The sequence below is a fragment of the Vidua macroura genome, chromosome 9 (genome assembly GCF_024509145.1).
Source record: "Vidua macroura isolate BioBank_ID:100142 chromosome 9, ASM2450914v1, whole genome shotgun sequence".
Classification (NCBI taxonomy): Eukaryota; Metazoa; Chordata; class Aves; order Passeriformes; family Viduidae; genus Vidua; species Vidua macroura.
In genome coordinates, this window is record NC_071579.1 from 18,542,031 (window position 1) to 18,564,479 (window position 22,449).

The 22,449-nt window shown below is 42.7% G+C and overlaps 1 protein-coding gene across 1 annotated transcript in view; it reads left to right on the forward strand.

The window, feature by feature from the left end:
* Positions 1-18,774, forward strand: part of SYDE2 (synapse defective Rho GTPase homolog 2) — a 28,164-nt gene extending 9,390 nt beyond the window's left edge. Inside the window, exons 3-7 of the mRNA XM_053985531.1 lie at positions 3,423-4,519; positions 7,531-7,657; positions 12,902-13,083; positions 13,938-14,169; positions 16,308-18,774. Of these exons, the coding sequence (XP_053841506.1) occupies positions 3,423-4,519; positions 7,531-7,657; positions 12,902-13,083; positions 13,938-14,169; positions 16,308-16,810 (2,141 nt within the window). The 3' untranslated portion in view covers positions 16,811-18,774. The remainder of the gene's footprint in view (positions 1-3,422; positions 4,520-7,530; positions 7,658-12,901; positions 13,084-13,937; positions 14,170-16,307) is intronic.
* The last annotated feature ends 3,675 nt before the right edge of the window (positions 18,775-22,449 follow it).

Genomic DNA, 22,449 nt, shown 5'->3' on the forward strand with positions numbered 1-22,449 from the left:
TAAAATAACTCAGAAACCCTGTCTTAAGCAATGGGGGATGTGACATATATAACAGGGTAGTCAAATGTGCCTGTAAAACAGCATGTGTTGCTGGCAGTGTGTGTGACAGTGATAAATGTGCCCAAGCACATATAAACAGCATTAAACAGGGTCAGACAAGCATGTTTACTGTGCTAAATCGCTGCATATGTCTGGCAGGGGCTGTGTTGTAAGTGCTTGAGTCTGAGCCCTCTCTTCCCTTGGGGCAGTGGTGTGTAGGGCTAGGTCTGCTCGACTGAGGGGGCACTAGTGACTGTCCTGTGGACACCTGGGTGGATGGGCTGGCAGAGGGGCCTGGCTTGTGAAGCACTGTGGGCTCTTCATGTTTCTGTGGCCATGGAAAGGCTTTATGCTTTCACACAGCCACACTGCTGAGCAAAGTAAAGGTGGCTTTATACTCAAGCTGAACCCACAGCTGATGTTACACACAGTTACTTGGGGTGTCAATTCATTTTGACTTGGATTGCATTGTCCTCCAAAAGCTTTTTTTTTTTTTTTTCCTGTATTCATACTGCTGAAGTGTCAGAAGGCAGAAGGTAACTGTATTAAAGCCAGTATAATAGAGCAGCCCAGGCTGGAGAGGCCATCAGATGATCATCTGGCTCACCCTTCAGAGGAACAAGGAGCCTAAATGAGACCACCTACCCCCACCCCCGCCACCAGTGCACTTGCAGCTTGGAAACCTGCAGTGGTGAAGACTCTACTATGTCCCTGGTTGTTTCCAGGGATTGAGTGTTCTCACTGTAAATGAGAAATCTTACATTCACAGACAAATGGTCAGCTGCGTATGTAAAACTGACCATCCCCATGCTGTTCTGGTGCAACAGGTGCCTCTTACGTTTTGTCTTCTCCTGTCCCCCTTCTGTAAGGATATTTTTAATGTCTAACTGCTGTTTGCAGCACAATCTTGTAACTTGCTTGAGAAAAGAGGTGCAAGTCAGTTTTGTTGTCACCCTTGTGAGAAAGGTGTGTCAGATGGGTAGGCTGGGAAGTGAAGTGTTACTGGACTGTGCTACGACTCCTCCTGCAGCTTGTTCAGAGTTGTCATGTAGACTCTTTTAAAATTGCGTGCATACCTCAGCACATTGCTGGCTTTAGTGGAACAACATGTGGCTCAGTGCTGATGGGAATACCATCCTGCATAATACTCGACTGTTAAGTTTCCTCCAGCCACATACTTCACTTTAACTGTTTGGTGCTGAACGCAGCAGAAGTTGGGCACATAAAAGTCATAGTGTTAGATTGACTCTTTGGTTTTAATGAGTTAGGGGGGGAAGTTTAATTTGCTGGCCTGCTTTTCCAAGCCTGTGCCAGAGTGTTTTGACAGAAAGGGGAGATTAATGTTAGAGGCTGCAGTGTGGCAGTGATTGCTATAGAGCGCTCCACGCCAGCCCACCAGTGGGACCGTGCGGTGATTTGCAGTACAAGGGAAGGCTTTGTCTGCCTTTATCAAACACATTTCTAACTAGCTGCTTGCCAAAAAAGCACAGCAGGCGTGCTAGAAATAGCCCTTCCCCTGCAAGGGAACTGCTTCCATGAGATGCAGGATTAAATGAATTTTCTTCTATTTCTCTGGAAAACACATTCTATGCATTATTCTTCGTCACTGAAACTTGCTTTTATAAAGATACTCTTTTAAGCAACTGTCTTCAAAAGCTACTTAATCCAAACTTCTATTGAGACTAGAACTAGCCTTTGTAGGGTTTTTCTTGGAAGGGGGCAAGGGAACCAAAACCACAGCAGATGACTTTGGTCAATGACCAGATTGCCTGATTTAGCTGTTAAGGCTTGGTGAAGTATAAAAAGTACATTACAGTCCAATGGTGAAAATGAATTTGAATGCACAAAGCACTTGTGAGAATCATTTGCTGTGGACTGGAAGAGATTAGTTTAGAATTAAAGTAGTAAGTCCTTGGCAAATCCGAAGTAGAAACCCCTTTAAAGTATGGTTTACTGAGCATCTTGGGAAAACAACACTTCTTTTTTTATATATGCTGTATAGAGTCTCCTTTTCCATGGCTAGCAAAGGGGAATGATGGATGGATAAAGGTGTTTGAGTTTCTGTGAGCTGCCTGGGCTAATTGCTTCACACAGGGTTGGTGTGTTTAGGGGCTCTGTAGAACCCCAGCCTGTACAGGCAAGGCTACCCAGTCCTCTTGGGAGCTGCTAACATTTGAAAATGGTGATGGGGATGGCTGTTGCTAGCAAGAGGCGCTCTTTGTTTCTTAAGGGGAGGAAAAGTGACTCTTAAGTGAAAGTAATCATATAATTTTATTAATATCTATCTATCGTTCTGGCCTCAGCTTCCCTCCTGCATGGTTTCTTAGGTAAATTGATCGATTTTCTTACAGTTATTACTGCCTCATGCTGGTAAAAGTGAGAATGACTTGAGCAAAACTTGGTATTTGCATTTCCTTGAGTATGAGAGCATGAGGTGAGCCACAGGTTCCTGTCTGTGTGCAGTACTGGCTTATGTCTAATTGTGTTCCTTAATTAGCTGTTCTTTACTGCTGAATTGAGGAAGTTTTGTTGGTTTGGTTTTTTTTCTTTTGCTCTTTTTAGCATCAGTGCTTGCTGGTTTTTTTTTTTTTTTTTCTTTTTGGTACCTTGAAAGGGGGGTGATTTCCTGTGAGGATGTCACTTGGGAGCTGTCTAATTTTAAACTCTCTTGTGGGATGGTTGTGCCAGGAAACATGGAAGGTTACTGGCAGGCAGTGAAATGAGGCAGTGCAGGATGCAGCTTTTGGAAGGAGTAAATCTTACATCATGCTGTAGAAAGGAGAAGCTAAGAGAAATGAAAGAAAAGGTGTGAGACTGCCTGCATCTACACAGGAGTGATTTATGGCTCTTTGAGGTGATAGAGGGACACAAAGAGCCATATTCTTTACTAGAGACAATCTTTCCTCTAGACATAAGAGCAGTGGCAATGCTGATGTATTGGCTGTGTAGGTAACTGCTCTGTAGACAAGGGTGCCTTTGCCATATTTCCAGGATTTTTTCAGTAAGTCTGGTTTCCTTGCACTTGTGCCCCAGGAATGCAGCCATGTGTGCTTGTGTGGGGGGTGCAGCACAAATGGGTCGAGCTGAATGCAGCGGGTGCAATTGCTCATTTGTTTATATGTAGTTTCTGGCCCTTTCATCTCCATAAAGCAGAACAAATCTGGTTTTGACAATGAATTGCCAAGTTTGGCTGAACGAGTCAGCAGAGCACAGCTTTCTGAGCACTTGTGAACATCTGACTGAATGAGTGATGGTTGTCTGAATGAATTGTACTTATCAGGTTATGAAAAATCGTACATGCTTTCCCCGAGTTCAAGATTTATTTTTTTCATTGCTGAGAATTGCAGTTTGAAAATGATTATTCCTTCTCTTTTCTTCTAAAGGGTTTGGAGCTGCTCTTGCACGCAAGCCTGATATACCCTCCACAGAGGTTTCTCCTCCAAGTCCCAGTCCCCTGAAAAAAAGCGGATCAATCAACTGGCCTTTCCCTGATAGAATTAAGTCTCCCAGGACTGTGAGGAAGCTTTCCATGAAAATGAAAAAGCTGCCAGAGCTGAGCAGAAAGCTGAGTGTGAAGGGAAGTTCAAGCCATAGTAGTTCAGATAATCCTCCTTCCCTGCTGAAAAGCTGCCGGGATACAAGCCATACAGTGTCTTTGCCTTCTTCTGGAAACTCAACCACAGCTGCCAGCAGGAATGTGATAAGCCGTTACCATCTTGACAGCAGTGTGTCCTCACAACACACCTACAAAAAGAAGAGCTCAAGGAGCTCCAAATCCTTCAATAAAGGTGGTTACCTCAGTGATGGTGACTCTCCTGAGCTTTTAACAAAATCAGGTAAACACAGAGATGAAACCAAGTGTGGGAAAGGAAAGGAGGGCCTTCCAAGTAACAGTGGTAAACCCGAAATAGATATTGATGCCTTCAGACACTACAACTTTTCTGATCAACCCAAGTGCTCTCAGTACATCTCTGGACTCATGAGCATTCACTTTTATGGTGCTGAAGACTTAAAGCCACCACGAATAGACTCAAAAGATGTCTTTTGTGCAATACAGGTTGACTCAGTAAACAAAGCAAGGACTGCCCTGCTCACATGTAGGACAACATTTCTTGACATGGACCACACATTCAACATAGAAATCGAAAATGCTCAGCACTTAAAGCTGGTGGTGTTCAGCTGGGAACCCACCCCACGGAAAAACAGAGTGTGTTGTCATGGAACTGTGGCTCTTCCCACTCTCTTTCGGGTCACCAAAACACATCAACTGGCTGTCAAACTAGAGCCCAGGGGGCTTATTTATGTCAAGTTGTCACTCATGGAGCAGTGGGAGAACTCTCTCGATGGCCTTGACACAGACCGTGAGCCTGTGATGTTTGGGGTGGATGCTCGGAAAGTTGTAGAGAAGGAAAATGCAGGCTTGATGGTGCCGCTTTTGTTGCAGAAATGCATTCTGGAGATTGAAAAGAGAGGCTGTCAGGTACTGTGCATATTTTAATCTCTTTTGTCAATATTTCTGTGTTGAGATAACTGTTGTTGCAGTGTAAATAGTGAGTGGAAGTGGGGGAAATTAAAAACATCTTTACAAGTCAAGTTTTTTTCCTTTGCTGCTTATGTGTGGTGCATGCTGGCTATTGTAATGTGGGGAGAATAACAGGGCTGTGTGCAATCGTTGCTTCCAGCTTGGCCTTTGTAGAGGAGAAGTACACTTGCTCACAGGAGCTGCTCCCAGCAGAGCTTTAGGAGTGGGGATAGTGAAACAAACCTGCAGCTCCCAGTGTGTAGAGTCACCGTCAGAAAGCAGAGATCAGTTGAGAACTTGAGAATGTTTGCCCCCTGAGACACGGGTCAGTCTGGAGGGACACACATCTGAATGTGAAAATGGTGTGGTTCACTGCTTGCTCAAACCCAAAGCTGAGACACTCTGTGCAGTGACACAGTGAGCCCATCTTTTGGTGCAATTTGAAGCCAGCGTGGCTGAGACCCATCTCTGTCATCACTTTGTACACAGCCTTAGGATGAGTCCCTGAGGCGCTGAATTAGTTCTTTCCCCGCACCACTGCTCCTTGTCTTTCTTCAGATTGTTCTCAAAATTTGGAGTGCTGCAAAGCAGAAGTGCCCAGTGTCTTTTTTTTTTTCATCCCATTATTGGTTGATGTAATCTAATGAACAAAAAATATGTATAAGAAATGAGGTATGGAAACAAATCACTGGTTATGGGTGCTAGACAAGAGGTCTATTAAGAAGGGCTATGCACAGTCCTAAGTTCAGATGTTCCCCTTGGCAATTAATTTCAAACTGGTGGGAGGACTCTTGCCTGCTGTTCCACAGCATACTTGAGCCCTCCTTGTCTTTTGCACCTGTTCTCACTCAGGTGAAATTGAGAAGTAGTCACACCTACCAGTGTTACTATTTTAAATTGCTGACAGGTTGGATATGCTTGCAGGTGTGATGAGATTAGCTCTGCTGTTTATAACCCAGGTCATGAACTACAGAGGGAAATGGAACTTCTATGTGCCTCTTGTGCCAAAAGTCACGGCTGGTATTAACTGTCTGATTTTTCTTGTGGATACTTCTCCTAACATCCAAATCACTGGAAAAGAGAAATTTTATTCTTTCTAGTATATGTGTACTATGGTTTCAGCACTTTAATATGGGCTTATTAGCACCTAGTCATGCAAATGATATTGGGTAATCAAGGCAAGACTGGTAAGAAGCAATTGGGTTATCTGAGTTATCTGAATGTACCTGATGCTTTTGAGCATGAAATCTATTTTTGTATTTGCACAGAGAGAACCAAAACTGCAAAATATACTGTTAACTTCTTCTTTTAACCATGTGCTTGTCTGATGTTTTTGACTTTCCTATAGACTGCAAATACTGTCATGGTGCATAATCTCCACCTGAATTTCAGGTGTGGCATTAGGAAAACTTAAAAGTTTAAAAGAAATTAGGCATATACTAGATCATATTCAGTCTTGAGAAGGGGGGGAGTATAAATTCCATTGGGTAACTTTCTGTTTATTTAAGCAGGAATTAATATACAACCAGAAAAATACTTTTGCTTGCATTCCTTTATTCTCATGGTCTTAAGACAGCACAGATGGAGTTCTTTTGTTTTGGATAATTTTTTGTCTTCAGTCCATGGTAGTTTTGAATTAATCTTTCACTGCTCAGTATACCTGCTGATAATGCTAATTTTAAAAAAAATAATATTTCTAAGAATTAGTTTTGTAAGATCATAGTAGTACTTTGCAAAAATGGTGCTGATGAAAATGAAAAATAGTGGTATAATGGAAAATTTCAAAACATGAAAGCACATGATTTAACTGGCAATTTAGTTCAAGAATGGTGTGGGTTTCACTCCTATCACCTTAAGTATGCTAAATAGTATCTGTTTTGCAGAAAACTTTCAATATAATTTGAAACACATGGAAGCCAGCATCTTGTCAACTTTAGAACAACATACTTATAGGTATAATAATGGAGTAGTCATAATTTTCTTGAAACTCTGGTTAAGGATATAAAAATAAATTTTTATTATTTTACTATATAATGTAATACTGTATGAAAATGCTTTCACTTATTTTGGGTTTGTGTTGGTTTATTAATTGGTTTGTAACTTTCCTCATTTCAGTATGGAGTCAGTTGTATGACTTCTTCTGCTAATGATTAATGACTCTATTTGTACTGCAATTTTGCTTACATAAAGCTCTAAACACTTTTCACTTCTTTCTGCTGAAGTTTGAACTCTATTTTGTATAATTAAACAATTATGCCAGGAAAAATAATGATGATCCGAGTAAGTAGGGTGAGAAGCAAATACTTGTTTAATCTGTATTTCTTTCCTGATTCTGCATAAAAGCAAAACATTAAGCAGTTCCAATTTAGAACTTGTGTTATGTCAATAAAACACTGCTCAGCACGTTGACTGTTGAGAAAACAGGGGCATCCTTCTCTGCCTGCTCCCAGCCCCTGTGTCCCAGGAGGTGTCTGATCCTGTGTGGGGTGATGGTTTGCAACCTTCGGCTGTCCCGAGCTGCATTCCCAAACAGCTGCTGCTCTTGGGCTCTCTGGATGGCACAGCACACCCTGCAGTACCTGCTGCTGCTCTTGGGCTCTCTGGATGGCACAGCACACCCTGCAGCACCTGCTGCTGCTCTTGGGCTCTCTGGATGGCACAGCACACCCTGCAGCACCTGCTGCTGCTGTCAGGCTCTCTGGATGGCACAGCACACCCTGCAGTACCAGCTGCTGCTCTTGGGCTCTCTGGATGGCACAGCACACCCTGCAGTACCTGCTGCTGCTGTCAGGCTCTCTGGATGGCACAGCACACCCTGCAGCACCTGCTGCTGCTGTCAGGCTCTCTGGATGGCACAGCACACCCTGCAGTACCTGCTGCTCTTGGGCTCTCTGGATGGCACAGCACACGCTGCAATCACGGGTCCCTGGGCAGGCAGTGCTGATGTGGGCTGTTGTTTGTGCTTGCAGGTGGTGGGGCTGTACCGGCTCTGTGGCTCGGCAGCGGTGAAGAAAGAGCTTCGAGAGGCATTTGAGAGGGACAGCAAGGCTGTTACTCTCTGTGAGAGCCAGTACCCAGATATTAATGTCATAACAGGTAACACATTTATTTGATTTTTTTCCAACAGAGTTTGCCACGTTCCTCATGTACCTTTAAAAGGGGGGAATTGTGCTTTAAACTCTCTTTATGTTGTAATTTTAACAAGATTTTAACTTCTGCTGAAAGCTGGGTGGGAATGAGTGCAGTTACTGTGGGGATGTGTAAGTATGGATGAAGCAGCAGTGATTTTTAGGGAGGGGAGGACATGGAGGAACCTGTTTTCAGTAACTGCTCCACCAGGTACAGAGGAAAGTAGGAGTCTAAAAGGAGCTGGGGTCTTGGAGCTGGTTAAACCTCTGCCGTTGGTTTGTATTGGAGCAGATCTGGAAAAGCTTGGTTGTGATCAGGCTCCTCTGCTGTGCTGGTGGATCCTCAGCATGTGAACCAGGGCTACCTTGGATCAACTGTTTATGTTGGAGATTGCAGGAGTTATGGAAACAGATTTCCCATTAGATTGTGCAGGCTAGTTAGAGGTGCAGGAGAGTGTCTTGATTTGATCACTACTTTTTTAAAAACCTTGCTAAGCTTTCTCCCACTCCCTGGAGTGGCCCTGTACTTGGTGTCACTCAGCAAGCTCCAGGCACAGGTAAGCAGGTCCTGGGAAGCCTGTCTGCATCAGCTCCTTACATGGCTCTCTTTGCAGAAGTTGCACTGCAGAACTGAAGTAAGTTGTTGAGGTTTTTCTGGTTTGCTAAAAAATGGAACAGTTTTGTAACTATTGATACTTGATGTAAGCTAAAGTTGACCTAATTTCAGGCATCACTGAGTAAGCCAGTTGCTCTGAGAAATTGGTCAGAAGCATTCACTGCCTGTATATCAAGGAATGAAAAATGTAACAGTAGTTGGGGTATAAATTTTCTGTGCCAAAACCCTTTCTGTAATATCTGACATCCAGCTGTATAGAAGAGTTATACCCTGTTTGGAGGTTTATTTCATTTCAATGTACTGGGAATTAATTTTACTCATTGCATTTTATAATGATACAACCTGTTATCAGAAGATACTACCCGATGACATTTACTGAGTTACATAAATCTCTTGGTTCAGAGCGTGCAGCCAGTCAGTTTGCCTTACTTGCCTTGGCTGATTTTGCTGTGGGGTTCAATATTGTTCACAAGTACCAGCATTCTCAGCATCAGAAACTTGTATTTATAGACTCATAGAATTATTTAGGTTGAAAAGACCTTTAAGATCATCAAGTCCAGCCATTAACCCACTAGGGTTTCACTCTTCTGTTATACAGCTTTTATAAACAAGGTGTATGGGAAAGGTAAAAAGTATAAGTGATCTTTTAATCTGGGTCATTTTCTTCTCTTTACAAATAAATTCGTGAGAAAAAGTGGTGAGAACTTCTAAGATCAGATTGTTCCATGAAATTATTGAAGTTTTATTTTCTCAATTTTTTTGTTATCAACTCAAATGGTGGTAAAACCCCTCTGTTGCTTTCTGCCAGCAGCAAAAGCTCTGTGATACTGACTTGTAAACAGATAAATGGCAAACTGCAATTTGGTTAATGTACACTTTGGGGTACTGAAAAACTTTGTTGTTACTTTTTCTAATTTTAGATATTGAAAATGGCATTGCACTTCCATGCTACAAGTAATCATTAAAATAAAACAGTATTTGTAGAAATTGTTCAGGAGTATCATGGGGAAAGGGTGTAGGAATTTAATACTTACCTGTATACAACAGATCCTGGAACATTTCCTAAGCATTTTGATTCTTCTGAGTATGTTGTGCACTCAGAACCAACCAGAACTGGCTGAAGCCCAAGTGTGAACTGCAGGAGAGCTCAGTGCTACTGCAAAGCTCTGAAAGGGCAGCAACACAGTCTGGCTGATCTGTCCCTCGTGAGTTTGTGCTGTGGTGGTGAAATTGTAAAATTGAAGTACACTTTTCCATATGCATTCCTGCAAGCCTCGCTGCTGGTGGTGATCTTTTGGTGACCATGCAGGTGTGCCTTGGTGGTGGTACTATTTTGCATCCAGAGTTTGTATTGCAAGAGTGAAAAGACTACAGCTTTGTATTCTGCCTTACAGAAAGTCTATTGGGTGTCCTTTAGTTTGCATTCTACTGCAAGACTTTACTTACATGCTGCTTTCCTTACAAGGGAAAAAGAGTTTTAAGGAATTACGTTGAAAAGCAGATTCTTTTCCCTGGTAGCCCTGCAGCTGTGCAAGTGCCTGCAGTGCCTGTGTCAGCATTGTGCTGCAGGGACTGACTGCAGGGGCTCTGTGGGCTGGGGAGCAGGGAGGGAAGGGCTGTTGGCATCTGTAGCTTCCACTGACCAATTGCAGCCACTCCAATTACTGGAAGCTGCCTGCTGTGGATTGACAGGGGAAACTACAGTTTTTGTGGACAGCTGAGTTAGCCACTGTGCCTAGTGCTAGGAATAAAAGAGTCCACAAAACTTAACTGCATGTGCTTAGGGAGTTGGGTTGAGAGGGAATGTTTCCCCTGATTACTTAATGCTGAGGCTGATGCACATGATTCATACTTCTATCAGCCAAAACATGTGTTCCACAGAATATGAATCCTCAGCATAAATCTTGGCTGATTTGAAGAGAAGTGCTGTCTTATGTCCTTTTTGAAATTTGAGTAGCACTCCTTTCCAAAAGGATAAATAATATTTTTTTTCACAGCTCTCCAAAGACTAAAGAATGAACATTTAATAATTAAATCTTGACTGAGAAATACTCTTGGGATTGGCACAGGCTGGCACACAATGAAGTGGGCTCATGGATCAAAGTGGGGCGTGCAGGCAGTTCATGGAGCTGACCTGTAGCCGTGGTGTTGCGTCGTGTCTGTTGGCATCCACGTGAATTCATATCTCTGCATAAAGCTTGCAATACTCTTAACAGTTCAGTGGGTCAGAAAAATGAGGAATTAATGAAGTGGATGGCAATTTCTGCTCTCTGTCTAAATTTGTTGTGTGTGGTTGTGTCAAGAGGAATGTGCTAGTGGGCTGGCAGCAGCAGGAAGCGTAGATTCATGGAAAAAAATAACAGCAGCCTCTTAGAGGGCTAATTTAGCTGAGTGAATAGCAAAAGGATTTAGAAAGGTCAAGGGGCATTCGTGGCTCTCAAACCATCCTGCTCTCCAGAGCTGAACAGGAGAAAGTCCTTTGGCAGGTGGTAGTCCTATGATTGTGGATGCTATTGCAGGAATTCCTGCTAAATAATTATTAATAGACAGTTGTGAATGTTTAGTATAAGCTAATTTGATTAGAACATATCATTTCCTACTGTAAGCTGGTTTTGATTTCAGTCTCTGCCTCCAGAAAAAGCACAGCTGAAACAGAGATCTTGATAGAAGTCAGCATCTCTTGCTAATGTTTTGCTTATGAAAAAAGGAAAATATCCCAGACCATGTTGTACAGCACCAGCATCTGCCATGTTTGTTTCATAAATATTTTAACCAGCTAATCCACATAGGGAACATGAGCCTCTAAATTCTGGGAAGAAAAACTATTTGGTGGGAAGGGAGGAATATGAGTCAGTTACTAAACAAAAACTAGCCACTTCAGTGGCAATGTACCAAAAGTGCATATTCTTTTTAAGGCAAACAGAAATCCCACCAAAACAGCAGGGGAAATATTTTTTCATGAAAAAGTGGTGGTTCTCATATTTTGTGATCCTGAGGGGATGTTTCCATTTTAAGCACAGAGTGAGCTCCTGGAGGCCATGTGGTGTCTGCAGAGATGGTTTTGCCTGCCTGCCCCATGCCTGTGCTGCAGCAGGAGGTGATTTGGCAGCTCAGGATCAGGGCACTGCTGCTTCAGGTAGTGCTGCTCCTGCAGCACAGCTTCAGTAGCTGCACTGCTGCAAGGGCTGGATTCTTTTTAAAATGAAAATATTTATACAGGTAGAATTCTGTAGCATTCTGCATGTGAAGGGCAAAATGTTAACTTCTGTTCCCTGCACTTTTTTAGAAACTACCTTGTAACAAAGCCCACACTGTACAGTTCATTTTACAGCTCTGTTACACAGACTTGAGTTGATGAAAACTGTTGCTTTGTAAATAGCACAGTATGATGGTAATTGCTGTGATGTGAGATTTTACAAAGTTGTGAGGAGGGCCTGCTAAAAAAATCTGACTTTCCAACTTCACCTGTTTGGAGGACAGGCTGCTTTGTTAACTGCAGTACCCGCTTTTGAACAGTTTCTTTTAGTCCAGCATTTTTTCCTAACAAAGTATTTAAATGCAGTTGCGATCTAGCTACAATTAGTAGATATTTGTGGCACAGAAATCAAATTTTCTTAATGAAAACTGCTGAGAAGTAGGCTTGTTTCCTTCAATTTTTTGTTGGTTGGCAGATTGTGGTTTTGTTAGTATCCTGGATGCTATCCAGGATGCTCCTGGATAGCATCCTGCTATATTCTTTCCAGAAACTGCTGTTAATATTTTCGGTTTTTAAATTATCATTCTTCCAGTCACTGAAACCCCTCTCAGAACGAAGTATCAGCCAGGTTCCAAAGCCAGCTTACAAGAACACAAACCTCAATTCCTCTTTGGAAAGAAGAGGTGTTCATGAGGTGCTTGCCTGGTTGTTGTAGCCCCTGGAAACAGCCTCTGCCCAGCACATCCCCAGCTGCAGAAATGCTGCAGTATTTCTCTGCAACAGGGAGGGCTTGGTGCCTGGGCACTTCAGGCAGTGCCTCCCGTGGGTGTGAATCACATCTGTCACAGCTGGAGTGCCTGCTGTGCTGGGGCTGCAGGGGCTGCTGGCTCTCTCTCATGAGGACATGTTTGCTTTGTGCTTGCCTGGGTGAGAAGACACCATGTGCTCTGCTGTACGTGCCCCTGGCTCTGGGATGTTTGCTCATCATTTTATAGCTGAAAATAAACAGAACAGAAAAACTAACTGGTAGGCTTATATAAAGAGGAGGGATCATCAAGCTGGACTTTGGTGTTTGTAGGAACTCCTTTCCTTGGATGGAAGGTGGACTGCTCTGAGTCCTTTCCTTGCCTCCCCTCACCCTGAACGAGGGAAGCTTGGAGAGCTGTTCAGCTGGTGCCCAGTGTCCTCACTCCTGCACATGCAACAGCCCTGTGCTCCAGCCCCTCTTTGCTGTGCCCTTCTGGTGTTGTCCTCCCATCCCTCGCTCCTGAGTGCCAGGTTTGGCACTGACTCAGAGAATTTTCTCGTGGAATGGGTGCAGTTGATGTGCTTTAATGCTCCCAAAAATTGCTGCAAAGTGCATCTGCAGCTTATTAAAGGCAGCTGTTGTGTCTCACTAGGTGTTCTAAAGGATTATCTGCGAGAGCTGCCCTCTCCCCTGATAACCAAGCAGCTCTACGAAGCAGTGCTGGATGCAATGGTGAAAAATCCCTTGAAAATGACAGCAAACGGTTGTGAGAATGACCCAAGTGACTCTGAGCACACAGCAGCCCTTCTGGACTGCCTGCCAGATGTTGAGAAGGTGAGTAATTGTTAGCACGTTCAAGTAAATCACAAGATTCAGAAACTAAAGGAACATTTTCACACTGCATTTAAAATGTCTCAAAACTGTTTATCAGATCAAGTGGTTCACTTGGATTTGTGATGCTCCAGATATTTGAAAATAATTCCATGCTACAATGAACTGGAGAGTCTGCATTACTAGATTTGCTCTAGTTTTCATTTTATATTGTTTCTTTAAAGTGAATGAAAGGCTGCGATCTCTACTTCTACAAGATCAAATAAATGATAATTCCTGTGTGTTGTCTTGCTCCACTTCTGCGGAGCTCTCTGATCTGTGTGTTGTGATTACCTGGGCAAATCCATTCCTCTTTCTTAAGTACGTGCAATAAAGCCTTTGCTTCCCGTGCTGTGCAGTGTAAGAGGGCTGTGCACTGTTACCTGCCAAATTCCTGTGTAGCACCACAAACCACAGCCCCTTCTGGGGGAGGGAGGGAGCGAGGGCCCTGCACGGTATCTGGAATTACCTGGAAGCTCGTTCAGATGCTGACATCATGTCAAGGGTTTCTTTATTTTCTAATGTACCTGGATCATCTGTACTGCTTCTGCAGCCTCTCCTCCCTTCCTGATGTGCTGTGAGAAAACTCATCCATGTGAAACTGAGTTCAGATAAGAAACAGAGTTTCACCAGAAAGTTTGTCTTAATTGGTCTGCTCTGTCATAGTCAAATGCAGCTTTTCTAATTCAGCACTTGGATGTTCTGTTGATGGGTGTTGGTAGTAAAACCAGAGCTATCAGCCTTGATCTTTTCCCTCTAGAGCTGTGACCAGCTGTTGTCTAGCATTTGGTTTCCTGAGCAGTATTTTGTTTCTTTAGGCTACTCTGAAGATGCTGTTGGATCACCTGAAACTGGTGGCTTCTTACCACGAAGTAAATAAGATGACGTGCCAGAATTTAGCTGTGTGTTTTGGCCCTGTGTTGCTGAGCCAGAGGCAGGAGACCACCAACCATAACAACAGAGTCTTCACAGATTCAGAAGAGCTTGCTAGTGCCCTGGACTTCAAAAAGCACATAGAGGTTCTTCACTACTTACTTCAGTTGTGGCCAGGTACTTTCATCTGATCAAGGAAAAAAAAGTCAAACCATTGCTGTGTGTTTGCACTGTGTGACACTGTAATTAATTCATGGGATGATTGAGCAGCATCAGAATTCTTAAAATGTGAGCTACTATGGCATCACCTATTAATCTAAAGAAATTATCAGAGTTTTATTTAGGCACTTCACTAAATGGGAAGCTTGTTGGTTTAATTGCTTTCTTACCAGATGGCAGATTTTCAGTATAATGAAAGAAATAGTGAAGACTTTATGTAAGTAAACACAGTAGAAAACACAAACCCAGTGACATTAAAGTTTCCACATCTGAATTAGAGAAGTTGGGGATTTTCTTTTCCCTGCAATCCAGCTTTGACCTGATGGGATTAATTTATTTCCACCCTTGTAATTTGGCAGAGTTGAAGGCATCCTTAGAGTAAGAGATCTGCAACTTCTACTTGTTTTTGCAGAGCTTTGCATAAAAAAAAGTGTTGCTGCTCCATGATGGGTTTGAGGTGACTGAAGATGGTGCTGCTTGCTTGTCAGCTGCAGGTGGGCAGCTCCAAAGCTGCTGATCACCAAAAATGAAAAGAAGCTTTCAGTCAGATGAGTGAGTCTATGCAGGAGAAATGGGGCATGTAGGTGGAGGAAGAGGGAGACCAAGAGCTGTTTGGGCAGGAAATACTGTGCAGAAACCAATCTTGAAATCCTGGGGATGGGTTATGGCATGGCTGCTGTGGACTGCAGCTCTGCCCATCGGAGCGTGTCTGGCTCTAAGAGAGTAGGAATAGTGTAAGTAGTAGAGTTTTCACTGAAAAAGCTGAGTCCTGTCCCTTGGCTTGCAACAACTGTGTAGGATTCAAAGGGAGTCATTTGTGTTTTACCTCCCTTGTGTTAAAAGGGAGGTAAAACACAAATGCAGAGACTTGAGTTAGGTGAACACCACACAGTGTAAACAGCACACTTGGACTGAATGGAAGGATCACAGTCTGGTCCCTTATATTTAATCTTCTGTAGTTGGAGACAGCTTGATAACCAACATGTTGTGCAATACTTTGATTTCCGTATATTTCCAACCGAAAACAAATAGGCCTTGTTTGGTTAGACCGTGTAACACTGGCAAGTTATTGTTAACCCATGGCCCTTCATCTTAATGGAGCACATTCTAAACAGAAGGGGTTTTGTTATAGTAAAGGGGGGAGAAAGCAGTGAGAGTTATTGCATGTTTCTGTGCAAGACATGAAGTAAAATCCCCTGGAGAGATCTGTACTGTGGATGCAGAAGGAGAAGGATTGAGCACATTTCAGGACGGAATCTTTGTGCTTGCATGTGGGGAGTCTAACAAGGAGGGGCTCACATGAACCCCTGGTGAACTGCATGAATTTGTGTGCACTGCCTTTTCAGTGGGGAATGGGAATAGGAAGTCTCTGTTGCTCATTACAAGAAGCAGGGCTGTGTATAAAACCAGAAGTTTTGCAGCTCAGTTCCTTAATAGGCCCAGGTCAGTGAACAGAGCTGTGCTGTTTGCCTTAGGCAGTGGGTCACAGTGGAGGAGCCTGTTAGTAACTTGTGCTGTGAGCACGGGTACCAGTGCCAGCAAACCCGTGTGAGCCTATGTCTGCTTGTGGCTGCACAGAAAAGTTTCTGCAAGGGAGCTTCTTCAATAGCACAGAACATTAGGGCACAAGAGAAGCACGAGAGCTCGGCTCGCTGTGTTGTCAGCTTCTCTAAGCCTTTCTCAGTGCTGGTATTTTTGTTGTGTTTTAACCTCTTTTGCTGTGCCTGCTTTCTGTTACTCCTTAGCCTGAATGAAGTGTGTGAACTGAGCTGTTTGCTTTTCTTTGACCCAGAGCTGGATGGTGATTAACTCCTACAATGAATTTAATTGGTGTGCTGGGAGTTTCTGCTTTTAGAAAGGCTTCTCTGCTGCAATTTGAATCCGGCATGAATCTTCAAAATTGATATTTTGCAGTAGCTTTTCCTAATTATTTTATATCAAACAGTGGCAAAAAGCGTGCAATGTGTTGGCTGTAAGATTGCATGTATTCCTGCATGCTCTCAGTGGGACATGGAGGGATGACAGTGGGCATCTGCCATGGACTTGTTTGTTGCAGCATGGATTCAGTTCTGACTGGTTTAACTTCTCTCTTCTAGTTCATCACTTGCCTGCCAAAGAACCAGCACATCTGAATGCATTTCCTGAGCACTCATCCTCCCTGCATTACCTGAGGCCCAAGAGGCAGAGACCTCAGGTGCTGAATCTGAGCGGTACCGAGATGTCAGGGGTGCTCAGACCAAGGCCAGCGGGTCTAGACAGCCCTTCGAGCAACCGCTATGCTGGGGACTGGAGCAGCTGTGGGGAGAACTACTTCTTAACCCCCAGAGACTGCCTGGGTGAGGCAGACTACGATGACGTCCCTTCGGAAGACACGGAGAGCGGGGAGGACAGCAGCAAAGCCGAGGAGTTGGACGGCCCCGCGAGACGCCCGCAGCCCGGCCCCGGAGAGCACCCCTTTGGGAGCTACCTGACAGTGCAAGCTATGGACTCTGCAGTGGATCACAGAGCACACCTCAAGGACCTGCAGGAAAGTATTGATACTCTCATAGGAAACCTGGAAAGGGAACTCAATAAAAACAAACTAAATATGAGCTGTTAAATCCTGTCCTGCATGACATCTCCTTGTGCCTCCATGCCCCTTGCTGGGCTTCCCTAGCTGTGTGAGGAGTGATGGTGCCCCTGAACACCTTGTGGTAAGGGCACAGCCCACCTTGTGTTAGCACATTTGAAGCCATTCCGTAATGTTTGCGCCTTTCTGTTAGAAGGCGTTGTCCTGATTTGTGTTGGAGACAAGCTTAGACTGTGATGTGCTTCCACATCGTGGCATTTCTCCCTGAAAACACTATGCACTTAGGTGGCCTGGGCAGTGCCTGATAGAAGATAAAGCAACATCTCTGCTGTCAGTGGCAGCAGAATTCCTCATTCCTGAACTCTTGGCTCCAGTACAGATGTTCCTCTCAGAAGAGGATGAATGCTGCTTGGCCTGAGTTTTGCAGCAGGGACTTCAGATAGACTTGTTTTACTATATATGCAATGGCTGCTATGAAAAATGCTTTATATAATATTTATATATAAAGTTTTAATTGTACAAATATTAACATATTACTGTATTAACACTTTTCAGTAATTATTTAAACAAGCAAAAATAAATATTTTTCTAACCTTGTTTGTATATATCTATGTATAAATGTGCATGTGTCTGTAGCCATCTTTGAAAAGGAAAGGTCTCAGAATTATGAAATGTTCCGATTTCCAGGAAGACATGTTCAGTGATGCCAGGACAAGGTTACCCTTTGGGTAACACAGCATTTGATTTATGCAGAGAAACATGGCCAGAGAGAAGGAAGGGTGAATGATTAATGTAAATGACCTTGTGTATTGCAGGAGCAGCGGTTTGCAGGTGTTGACTATTAACGTTCACACACACACACACCACCCTTTCTCTGTTTGTTTGGGTTTTTTTTCTTTGTTTCTTACTCCGCGGTCTTTTTCACATATAAAGAAGGTCTGGAAGGTATTTACTTTTCAAAAAACATTTTTTGTTTTTCCTTTATAACCTCTTGCTTTGTTCATGATGTTTTGGTACGTTTTTTTCTTTCCAGAGTTTCATGTATTCTTTTTGTGGTACTCTTGGCTGCTGCTGGTAATTAGATGCATTTGAACCTTCTCTAAAGGGTTGTGGCTCTGCAGATGCAAGATATGCAAGATGCAAGTTCAGCACAAAGCCAGTTACTTTACTTTTTTTTTTTTTTTAATTACTCTCCCAAAAATGGAAACCAGAGTTGTCACATGAGGTTGAATGGGTGGAGTGATGTTACTCCTGGGGAGTTTGGGTGGGATTGCAGTTCACTGTGACCTTATTAGATTCAGCCTTCACCATCTGCTCAGAGCCTCTTTTATCTCTAGTAATTTGTGGTGAGCCATTAAACATTTCACGTTAAGGAAACACATTCTTGATTCAGGTAAAAATAGTCACCAAATTGTATACAGATGTTTTGATAGTCCTTCTAACCAAAAGGACATACAGAGTCATTCCTTGTCTTCTACAGGTCACATACACACCTCCAGGGAAGGGGGGATTTGGGCAGGTGGGGCTGAGAAGGTTTTGGTGTTTTCAGAGGTCAGTTGCTGTCAGCTGGCAGGGTAGAAATTAATTCTACATCTTTTTGGTACGATTTTTGACATCCCACCACAGCTTTCCATTCACCTTGTGGGTAAGTGCTTTTCTGCTAACCTGTACTTCCTTATACAGCTTAATTGAAGAGTTATTTATTTACAGTAGCAAGGAATTAAGAATTGCTATGGCAAACTTCACCCCTCTTTTCTAAGGAATTATTTTAGCATGGTTCCAATGGGTTATTCAGTCTCACTAATTTATTTTTATAAGTGTTAAAAGATGCAAAACAATTATTGCAATATAATGATATGAATGAAAATGTAAATTTAACCTGAAGCATTTATCAATAAATCGATGTATTTTTTTAAACTTTTATACCTACAGAATGTGCATACTTTTTAAACTATAAAGTTAAATTCTAAATAAAATTTGAATTAAGAACAGAATCTGTCTGTGCCTAGCTCGTGATTTTTTAAACCTGTCTAAGCTGATGTCATCCATTTGCACTGGCTGCACACATGAAATAATTATATAAAGATATTTAGCTTTTCAGATGTTTTGTTCTCTTGTCATTTCTGGATTGACCCAATGTTTGAGTTAGATAATTAGAAACAAACCACTACTCCATTAGCACTCTTTGAAAGATGTTTGCATTTAAATTTATTTATTAATCTTTCATTGCCTGTAATAATCCAGATGATGTAAGTGATCACCTCTTGAATGCATGTAAGGTTTTCCTTCAGGAGGGCTCTGTAACTTGGGGCCGCAGTGCGCTGCTCTGTCAACTTTAATATTTCAATATTACAACAGTGGAAATTAGTGATGCCATAAATTGTACTTATGTTAATATCATGAGGTAATTAAAATACATTAATATATTCTATTACTCAAACATTTCCTGGTGATTTATTTATAACAATTTGTAAAACACATTTTGTATCTTAGAAATCCTTTAATGAGACATTTCCCAAGTGGTATTTTTGTTAAGTAATCCCTTATATATATATTCTTATAGAGACTCTTCTATTTCATATAGTTAGTTATATAATCTGGTCAAACTGCATTCTTTCTGTGATTGTTACAGATTCTTAAGGAACAGGATTACTGTGGGGATTATCTTAATCTAGAAACACTAAATTGGGAGATTAAAACAACCTGCTTCTACCAAAGAGTAATGAAGTTTTTTACACAAAAGAGCAGCCTCTGGCTGTGTGTGGATGCAGGGCAGAGCTCCTCCAAACCCTCTGGCCACAGCCAGGAGCCTCCTTTGCTCTGCTGACCTGTGCTGTTGTCTGCTGGGTGAGACTCCCTTGGCATCAGGAGCAGCTCCTGTTCACCAGGGACTGGAAGAGGTTAACTGCAGAGGGCAGAGCGTGCAGTGGAGTTCAGAGAGCAAATTGTTCTTGGACTTCCTTCAGTTGTGACCTCTGCTTCCAGGTAAAGAAAATGGGTGTGGGTGCTTTTACAGAGGCAGCTCCAAGGCTTGCACCAAAATCACATACAAATGGTTTTACCCGAGCACTGATGGCCATGTGCAGGGCTGGGTCATAACTAACACCAAGAATTGTAGTTTATAGTCCCCAAGGAAAAGCAGAAATGCAAAGGTAGGTCTGTGCTTTCTTTGCTGCCAACTCTTAGGGATATGATACACTTAGGTGGATTTAGGAGTGGACTCGGGCCATTTGTAGAGTTTTAATCCTTTCCTGTTTGTTTAAATAGGATTTTCCACATTCCAAACACTGTTGGTGCTGTGTGGCTGATCCACCTTTTTGCTTCTCCCCCTTTTAGCTTCCCAAAGTGCTCATTAGAGGAGCATGCAAGAGGTGGGTGGGGATGGTGTGGAGTGTGGAATAGTGGGGTGGATGACCTCAGGCTGGTTTAAGCCACTGGGGACCTACATGCTCAGAAACTTCAGGTTTTTACATCTGTCTTTCCCAAATGCGTAACCTGTATGTATGGACAAGAAATGGATCTGCAACTATTCAGGCATGTTCTAAAAATAGAGGGCAACATCCCCAACAGATACGCAGGGATTTTGCAGAATAAGTCTATAAATCTGATAAACCAGAGGCACACGTGGTATTTCCACTGTCAGATCTTAACCCCTTCCCCTTCCTGCCCATCCCAAGGAATAGGATGGGGACTCTGGGATTCTTGACGGTATGTGTATTTTGATATAGGAAGCTGTTGTCGCACATTCTGCATCTGAAAGGTGATTATTTGGGGTGTGGGGGGGGAATGATGTTGCACTGTCATGTAACTATGATACATTTGCTTTAAAATGTCATCCTACATAATGAATTTTCTGTTTTCCTTCTCCTTGTCCCTTAGCACCAAGCAGGAAAACCTGTAATGTGTCTTAACATCTTCAGGGCAAAAGCAGAATAGCCTGACATGAGATGATGCAAAGCTGACCCTTCAGGTATTTGAACATCTAGAAGTGTATTAGACAGATTTAAGGATCCTGATGGGATGTATAATTCATGTCTCCTGTGTTTCTTGGGAACAGAGATGAGGAGGAAAATGGCTCTCAGGAGGATTGCTCCCTTTCCATTGGGGCATTCCTGCAGCACCCCAAACTACTCTAGAGAGGGAGGGCAGCTGATAAGCAGAATCCCGATCTGCTGCCTCTTTGGCCTTGCTGTTAGGAAAACCCATCTGAAATCCCTCTGTTTTTTGGGATACTTTCTTAAAACTCTTAAGAGTGCCTCTATGGTGGGGAACAAGGCTCCCATTGAGGCTGCTGCCTCTTCTGGGGAGTAGTGACAGAGCTGCAGTGGAGGACGTTGGCTGGGCTTTCCAGATAAGCCATGGCCATCTGATTGACTGATTTATATGTAGTTTGCAGCTCTGTTAATCAAAAGAAATCTGTGGAAGATGCTCTGAGGTGGTGTACTAATGAAGTCCAAGCCTGATAATAGGTGAGCTTTTTAATTAGTCAGTTGTATTAGTCAGATGTTTACATATCTGTGTAGAGCAGGCTGTTAGTTAAATATTGATTTAGCAGAGGAGCAGTGTTCTCTTCCTGTTTGCACTCTGACTGCAAACACTGTGCTGCAGGTGCTAGGGACATGCTTGTTGAATTTTCCTTGGTTTTAATTTAGAGCTAGTTCAATGTGAAGGACAAGGAATATTGCTATAATATTTAAGCTTCAAAGTAACAAACAAGAGACCATTTTTCAAACCAAGTCCTATCTAGTGGCTCCAAACCTCTCTTAAATCTGACCAAAGTTCAATCAAAGTGCTAAAAGTACATGATAGAGAGATCCTGGATGTAGAAAATTGAAGGGCCATGTCTTTAACACTGCCTAACCCCAATTTGCAGTGTTTATTTTGGGATGCAGGAGCCTCACACTGATCCTGTTTTCTCCTTGGCTGTGCTTTACTCTGATGAAGCAGAGCACTGGGGCTGGCTATTGCTTGTCAGCTGAAGATCCTTTCTGCAAATCCCCTGTGTGTCAGTTGTCTTTTGTGCTTTAGTGTCTACTGTGACCACATGGACATTTGTTTGACAGGAGTCTGTGACCCTCAAACAGTTTGGTGAGTCATGGAAAGAGTGAACTCACCCGTATAGAGTTTAATCTGTCCTCTTCTGATAGATTTAATTTCTGCCTGACAGGCTCTGCTCAGTTACATGGTGTCTGACCTGGCTATTGAAACCCAGTAGCAGCAGAACCACTTACCAAAGAGTCCTCTCTGGATGGAGAGTGGCTATTAATATTCATGAGCTGTTACTTATTTACACTGGTAAATATTAAAACTTCTGTATAACACCATTTGATCTCTCTGAGGAATAATTGTCTTTTGCTGGAAATGCACAGCTACAGCCAGCTTACTAAAAGCTGTTTGTTCTAAATAATACTGATTTATTTGAGAGAACAATATATTTTAATGGACTTAGTTTTCTGTTTGTAAGCACTTGCCAGGATTAAGTAACGAGGTTTGTAAATTGCTGATAGCAAGTAAAAGTGGTTCAGAGTCCTGACAGAGCTTTGAAAACTATTATTTAAAGAGATTTATTATTTTCCTGTATTACAGAAAAATAGCAGGGAACCTGGGTGCAAATCAATTGTTCTTTAACCACACTGTGAGCAAAGAAATAGATAAGGTTAATGAAACAA